Source organism: Dipodomys ordii, unplaced genomic scaffold (genome assembly GCF_000151885.1).
Source record: "Dipodomys ordii isolate 6190 unplaced genomic scaffold, Dord_2.0 Scaffold61, whole genome shotgun sequence".
Taxonomy (NCBI): Eukaryota; Metazoa; Chordata; class Mammalia; order Rodentia; family Heteromyidae; genus Dipodomys; species Dipodomys ordii.
Genome location: NW_012267277.1, coordinates 10,354,538 through 10,362,175, shown reverse-complemented (window position 1 = coordinate 10,362,175; position 7,638 = coordinate 10,354,538). Strand labels below are relative to the sequence as shown.

At 55.1% G+C, this 7,638-nt stretch overlaps 2 protein-coding genes across 3 annotated transcripts in view; both read right to left on the bottom strand.

Moving 5' to 3' along the window:
• The window catches only part of Tmem82 (transmembrane protein 82), a 20,818-nt gene extending 16,335 nt beyond the window's left edge, over window positions 1-4,483 (bottom strand). Inside the window, 6 exon segments of the mRNA XM_013022224.1 lie at window positions 167-212; window positions 215-405; window positions 1,744-2,161; window positions 3,791-3,965; window positions 4,143-4,215; window positions 4,396-4,483. Coding sequence (XP_012877678.1) covers window positions 167-212; window positions 215-405; window positions 1,744-2,161; window positions 3,791-3,965; window positions 4,143-4,215; window positions 4,396-4,483 — 991 coding nt within the window.
• A 1,536-nt stretch (window positions 4,484-6,019) lies between these two features.
• Window positions 6,020-7,638, bottom strand: part of Slc25a34 (solute carrier family 25, member 34) — an 11,484-nt gene continuing 9,865 nt past the window's right edge. For both annotated transcript variants that reach the window (XM_013022295.1, XM_013022296.1), the window contains one exon: window positions 6,020-7,038. In XM_013022295.1, coding sequence (XP_012877749.1) covers window positions 6,856-7,038 — 183 coding nt within the window. In that variant the 3' untranslated portion in view covers window positions 6,020-6,855. The remainder of the gene's footprint in view (window positions 7,039-7,638) is intronic.

Below are 7,638 nucleotides of genomic sequence, written 5' to 3'. Positions count from 1 at the left end.
AGAAAAAAGCCAGAAGTGGCTCTGTGGCTCAAGTGGTAGAGCGCTAGCCTTGAGCTGAAGAGCTGAGGGACAGCGCCCAGGCCCAGAGTTCAGGCCCCGCGACCGGACCCAAAAAAAAAAGAAAGAAAGAGAGAGAGAGAAAAGAGAGAAAAAGAAAGAGGGAGACAAAGATTTGGGTGTAGATTCTGGGGAGTATATGGAGGAGGGTGCCCACCTGTATCTGGCAGAGGTCCAGCAGGATATGGACGCCCAGCAGGCACCAGAGCTCACCCAGCAGGGAGACAAGGATGCCCAGGAGGTCCAGCCAGCGGCCCACAGTCAGCAGCAGCACGAAGAGGCCACCCATACGCACAAGAACTGTCTGGACCTGGCTCTGCAGGCTGAAGCGCTGATGCCGCTGCTCTTCTACAAGACAGGCCCCACCTGTCACTACCGACCACTGCCATACCCAGGCCTGGCTGAGCCAGCCTGGACCTCTTAGCTGCCCAGCCTGCTCCCAGCCTTCCTCCCTGCCCTCCTCAACCCAGTTCTTCTTTGAGCAGCACGGGGAGCCCAGGCCTACCTCCCAGGAGGCCTTACTCTGCTGGGTGAGGCCTGAGCCCTGGTGCCTCTGGCTGTACAAACCTTTGCTGATCACCCAGCCACTTCACCAAAGCTTAATAGAAGTCCCACGCTCCTACACCACATCCTTGTCCCTTCCACCTTCCTCTCTCCAAAGCCTCTCATGGCTCCTGGCTTCTATTGTTTTCTTCTATGCATATGCCCCCAGTCCTCAGGCTTGAACTTGGGGTCTTGGCATTGCTCTAATCTGATTTTTTGCTCCAGGCTAGTACTTTAGCTTTTTAGTGGTTAATTGGAGATAAAGAGTCTCACCAATTTTCCTGTCCAGGCTGGCTTTAAACAGTGATCCTCAGATCTCAGCCTCCCTGCATAGCTAGGATTACAGGTGTGAGCGGCCAGCACCCCACATGGTTTTTTCATTTCTTTGAATTGGATCTCTCTACCTGTGTCTAGACTGGCCTCAAATGCAAGCTCATGCTTGCTTCTAGCTCTTGAGTGCTGGGAATACAGGCAAGTGCCATTATGCTCACCTGGCTTCTGTTCCTGACATTATAATCCAGTCGCTACTGATCAGCTAGTGACCTTTTAGCCATATCAACCAGATGAAGCTGTTCCCCTGTTTATAACCCTCCCAGGACTTCCTGTTGAGTTTAGAGTAAAATCCAAACTTCTCTCTATACTGACATGCAAGGTCTTGCTTGCTGTGGCCTGAGCCACTTCCAATTTGTAGCTGACTCATTCCCCGCTGCTTCCTACACTTCCTCTTTGCTCATTGGACATATTGAGCGCATTCCCACTTTAGGGCCTTTGCACTTGCTGTTCTTTCTGCCTGGTCCTGCAGCTCCCACCCCATCCTTACTCTGCAGCCAGGTGGCTTATCCCAGACGCCACATCTAACCAGATCCCTTTTCCTGCTTGGGATTCTGCAGTGGTTTCTCATCACACTGCCCAGCCTGGTTGATCAATGGGGTCTTTAAGAATGTGGCCAGCCTTCCCCAACACCTCTACCCCATGCCCTTTGGGTATACTGGTGTATGCTGCACATGGGCAACTCCAGCTGCTCTGAAATGCCCCACCAGACTGTGTCTGTCCCAGACCAGGATGGCAGAGCTGGGGTCTGAGCCTGGGGCAAACAGTGGGCTGTGACCACCAGTCGGGAGCATGCAGCTTCTTGGCCCTCACCCTGCATGTAGATGACCAGCAGTGCATAGCAGATGGTGAGTGGTGTCCAGAAACGCACAGCCTCTGAGGTGCTCAGGAAGTCCCGGTTGATGAGGGCCACGGCTGCCAGGTCACCCACGGCAAAGGCCACGGCCAGAGAGCGGCCCAGCAGCCTGGGGAGACGGTAAGCACCGGCCAGCAGGCCCAGGCAGACCCCGCAGTAGTTCTGGCTGCTGTGCAGTTCGTAAAGACAGAAGACGTGGCGGCGGAGGCGCTGGGCACTGGAGCCCAGCAGTGCAGCCAGCCCCAGGCTCAGCAGCAGGTTCAGTGTGCGGTGAGGGGCGCCCTCCTGCAGGAAGCTCAGCCCGCAGCTCAGGCCGCAGCCCAGTGAGTACTGGCACAGCAGGTAGAGCTTCAGGTGTTCTGTGTTCCCAGGGCCCTGTGGGAGAGGCGGCTGCTGGGGGCTGTCATGTCACACAGGCTCCACTGCAGGAGGCTGGGGGGGCTGAAGGACCTGGAGAGCCTTCCAAAGAGGGGGAGCCCTGACTTTGGGATGGGCCCTAGTGGAGGGTTTCCACTTGCCCATCTGACTCCTGGAGGATGACCATCAGAGCCCAGAAGACTTGGCTTCAAACTCAAGTTGTTGGGATGGGTATACCTGTAATCCCAGCACTAAGGAAAAAGGATCATGAGGTCAAGGCCAGCCCAGGCTACAGATCATGAGCCTGTCTGGCCAAATACTGATGCCTTACTCCTGTAATCCTCGCTACTTAGGAGGCTGAGATCTGAGGATCACAATTTGAAGCCAACCCAAGGCAGGAAAATCTGGGAGACTCTTTTCTCCATTAAACCACACACACACACACCCAGGAGTGGTGTTATTGCTCAAGTGGTAGAGGACTAGCCTTGAGTATAAAAGCCCAGACCCAAAATTCAGGCCCCAGAACAATAACAAAAAAAAAGCCTGTCTCAGCTTGGGTGCTGGTGGCTCACGCCTATAATCCTAGCTACTCAGGAGGCTGAGATCTGAGGATCTCGGTTCAAAGCCAGCCCTGGCAGCAAAGTCCATGAGACTCTTAACTCCAATAAACCACCAGAAAACCGGAAGTGGTGCTGTGGCTCAAGTAGTAGAGCGCTTGCCTTGAGCTGAAGAGCTGAGGGACAGTGCCCAGACCCAGAGTTCAAACCCCAGGACAAAAAAAAAAAGCTTGTCTTAAAATAAAAACCTCCTAGACTCCATCCCTGCTGGCTGTTGACTGTGGGCTCCGGCTGAGCCTTAGTTTCCTTACCTAGAACAAAAGATCACATCAAGCCCTTTGCTCCTATGGCCATGGGGACTATGTGTGTGTGTGGGGGCGTGCACACATGAGCGTGCTGTGTGGGTATACCAGGGCTTGAACTCAAGCCTCATGCTCTTACTTAGCTTTTACACTCAAGGCTGGAGCTCTACTATTTAGCTATAGCTCTACTCCTGGCTTTTTTTTGGCAGTCAATGGGAGATAAGAGTCTCACAGACTTGGGTTGGGGAGGTGGCTCAGTGGTAGAGCGCTTGCCTTGCATGCCTAAGGCCCTGGGTTCGATTCCTCAGCACTACATAAGCAAAAAAAGAAAAAAGCCAGAAGTGGCGCTGTGGCTCAAGAGGTAGAACTCTAGCCTTAGAGCTGAAGAGCTGAGGGACAGTGCCCAGGCCGAGTTCAGGCCCCACGACTGGACCAAAAAAGAAAACAAAAAAAGAGCCTCACAGACTTTCCTGCTGGAGCTGGCTTTGCGCCTGGTACCTCAGATCTCAGCCTCCTGAGTAGCTAGGATTACAAGCCTGAGCCACTAATCCCCAGTCAGGCTGTGGGGATTAATGAATGCTGATTAATGAATGAATGAATGATGTTCCAAGCCTGGCTTTGGGAAGCTTGGTATCCAGATCCAGTTTCTTTTTCTTGGTATCTGCTGGGAGTGCAGATGTGACTTAACCCTCGACAACCCAGGGAATAGGCAACTGCTCCTGGTCTGAACCCGAGGGAGGAAGGGGCTCCAGTGAACAATCCTCCTCAGTCCACTCCTGTGCTCTCACCTTGTTCAGGGACAGCAGTGTGGACACAGCCCGGAGGGAGAACTCCAGCACCACCAGGGCGGCCACCCGGGCCCCGACTACCGTCAGGATCAGGGCCAGCCCTACCAGGTGCACGGGCTCCAGCCAGGCCCACTGCGCCCGCAGGCGCTCCTTCTCAGGCTGCCGCTGGGGGGCACTGTGGGGAGGGGACACCGTGGGGAGGGGGCACTGTAGGAAGCAGGTGCCAGCACCCCCCCGGGGGGGGGCCCAGCCACCCACCAGGGGAGGCGTGCTCCTCCCAGCACTCCCCAGAGAGGCCAGGGTCCCCACAGGACCCCCTCCCCCTTCATATCCCCCTCCCCCCCCCACTCACTTGGCACAGCCCACGAAGAAGTACACTTTCAAGACGCTGCTCAGAACCGAGACTCCAAATGCTCCCACCAGGCCTGGGACGGGGCAGGCAGGGCCAGAGGAGGCCAGGAGGCCGCCGCAGGTGGAGGCATGGAGTGTGGGTGCAGGCACAGGTTAGCTCAGGGCCATGTGGATAGGGGGAGCCCACGTGGGAGGGACCTGCCACGCCCACCCGACAGGGGCCGGGCCCAGGCGGGAATGGAGAGGGCACTCACCTTGCAGGAGGCTGTCCAGGAGATTGGAGCCCCATTCCAGGGATGGGAGGCTGGGGAGCCAGGCAGAGAGGGACAGCAGGGAGAACATGGCAGCCGGGACCGGCCCCAGCCACCAGCTAGTTCGGCCCAGGGACAAGACCTAGTGATGTCACTGGGCAAAGGTATGGGGACTGGCAGTGGGGAGGAGCCAGGAGAGGTCAAAGGCCAAGTGGGGGGAGCCAGGGGCCTTAACCCTTGAGGGCTGTGGGAAGGAAGGCCCAGGCTGGGGTTCAGGGCCCCTGGCTGCCCCCCCTGCCCTGTCCAATGTGGGCGGTAGGCACAGGGGTGTCTATGGGCCTCTGTCCTACTCAAGTCCGGCGTCCACCTCTTTCTCCTCCCTCAGGGTTTTGAGCCTCACACTCCTTTCTGAAGCCCACCTATGCCGGTCCTGCGCAGTTTCAGCCTAGGTGTGGTCTGTCCTTCGCGGTGAAGTAAGGGTCTCCCCTAGCGGAACACCAGGCTCTGTCCGAGGGGCTCCATGAAGCCCGAGGTCAGGGTCTGCTCTCTCCACGTGAGGCCTGAGGCCTCCCACTGCCTGGTGTCAGGTTCTGCCATCTAGCACCCAGCGGCCAGGCTTTGTCCTACATCTCTCCCAAACCGAGATCAGGCTCTGCCCTCAGCCCAAGGTCTGGATTCTCCCATGGCCAGCTGTCAGGCTCGAGTCTGCTTCCAGCCAGTGGGCAGGTTTGGACTCTTCCCCCAGCTGAGGTCACTGCAGGGGCGCTGTGACCTCGCGCTTACATTCTTCCATCGCCCACTAGGTGGCAGGCCTCACCTGGCCAGATGAGGTAGGGCTGGCTGTTGGAAACCTTTCCAGTCCTCCACCCTCCCTTCTTTCCCAGAAAGAGCCAGAGCTAGGATGAGGTTTCACGAGAGCAGCTAAGTACAGAAGAGACACAGAAGTAAACAAAAGTAAAAAATAAAAAAAAAACACTTTTATTGGAGTGTACATGGGGGTTGCTTCTGGGAACAGCTCCTCACCCTTGGGGAAAAGCTGCTTGACCCTGAGCTGGCCTTGTCCTGCTTGGTGTCTCTGTAGTGCAAAACTTAACTCCAGCTTTCTAAAGTAGCCCATGGTGGGGTGTGGCTGCAGTATGGAGTCTTACTAGACTCTGCCTTCTATTCTCTGGGTCACCAGTAGGTCTTCAATAAAAAAAAAAAAAACCCTGGGTAGTGTCTGAGCTGAACTGTGTCCTCTCAAATTCAGTGCTGAGGGCTGGGAATATGGCTTAGTGTCTGTAGAGTGCTTGTGTAGCATGCATGAAGCCCTGGGTTTGATTCCTCAGTATCAAACAGAAAAAGCCAGAAGTGGCTCTGTGGCTCAAGTGCTAGAGTGCTGTCTTGAGCAAAAGAAGCTCAGGGACAGTGCCCAGGCCCTGAGTTCAAGCCCAGGACTAGCAAAAAAAAAAAAAACAAAAACGACAGATGAAGTACTGAAGCCCAGTCCTGCCCCACTAGAGATAGGAAATGGCCTGTCAGTTAACATGAGGTCCCGGGTCCAACATGACTGTTAAGCTTTTCATATTTCTTGTACCAGTAGTGGGGCTTGAACCAGAGTCTCATGCTGCCCCTTAGCATTTATTTATTTGCTTAAGGCTGGTGCTCTATCACTTGAGTTTGAGTTACATCTCTTCCAGCTTTTTGCTGGCTAATCAGAGATGAGTCTCCCCAATTTGTCTGTGCCAGTTAGATTCAAACTTTGATTCTCAGAGCTCAGCCTCTTGGTTAGCTAGGATTACAGGTGTGAGCTACTAGTACCTACCTGGGCTGCTAAGAAACAGCTGGGACCTACATACACACAGGTCAGGAGAGAACACAGTAGGACATTGGGCTGGCACAGCATATGCCTAGCATGCTATAAAGTAATGAAACTAAACAAACCCTCCCGAATGCTTGGATCTCAGACTTCCAGCCTCCTGAATGTGAGAACCGTTTCTGTAGTTCCAGTCAGGGCAGCCATGGAAGACCTCACGGCCTCACCGGGGAATCCTTGGGGCTCCTCGTGTGGACAGTACCCCCTAAGGGACACCCAGCCCCATGGTCCTGGTATAGTAATGCCCTTGTCCTGCCACTTGAAAGCTGTGTGGCTTTGGCCAGGGCTGTGCCATGCTAAGCCTCAGCTTCTTTGTAGTCAAAGAGGATTTTAGCATCACATTAGAACTGATACAGAGTCACTCAGCTCATGATGCTGTTCCAGCCACAGCTGTTACTATGATAACAAGCAAGGTGCTGGGAATCAGTGACCCAAGACAGAGAAGGGATTTGAAGGCTTAGAGTGGAGCCTGGGGTTGTCTGCACTCTCTCCCAATCTGTTTGTAGGGCCTTGGGCCTGAGTCTGTGGCTGGTCCTACTGGAGCAAGCCATGTCCTCTGTCCAAGTGCCAGACTGTGTCAGGAGGTAGGGGTCTGACCAGTGTCAGGCCTAGGTGCTTTGGTGTTGGGTCTTCCTGGCCAGTTTCCGTAGCTCATCCCAGAAAAGCATGCTGAGGATGGTATGAGGTCCCAGTCGCAGATAGGCAGGGCCCAGACCCTTGTAGAGTGCCAGAGGACCCTCTTGCCGGCAGGTCTTCACCAAGCAGTCAGCAAGGCCCTTGTACAGCTCACCCTGGGAACACACAAGGACAGGGGTCACTGCAAGGGCTGGTAGGCCCCCCACTGGCACAGCCAAGTGTCTGAGTGCTCAGGGCTCTGGCAGGCACTGGTCCAGCTGGGAGGATGATAAGTGACCGCTCAGGAGCCTTCAGACAGACACAGTCCCTGCCAGGGAGCGCAGTGGGGCTAATGGCACATGGGCACCTTTGTCTTGGTCACATGGAGGCCAGCAGTGCCAGGGGAAAGCAGCTGTTCTGTCTTGGCTCCTCTGTTTACAGATGGTGAGTGACATTCTCAAGAATGTCACTTGACCTCTCTGACCCTCAAATTCAGCAACAGGGCAAAAAATGAAATCCTCAGCAGGAGCCAGTGCTGGACACCTGTAAGGCTAGTGCTCAGGAGGCTAAGATCTGAGAATTACCATTTAAAACCAGCCTGAGGGGCTGGGAAGGTGGCTCAGTGGTAGAGTGCTTGCCTCACATGAGGCCCTGGGTTCGATTCCTCAGCACCACATAAGCAGAAAAAGCCGGAAGTGGTGCTGTGGCTCAATCTGTAGAGTGCTATCCTTGAGCTGAAGAGCTGAGGGACAGTGCCCAGAGTTCAGGCCCCATGA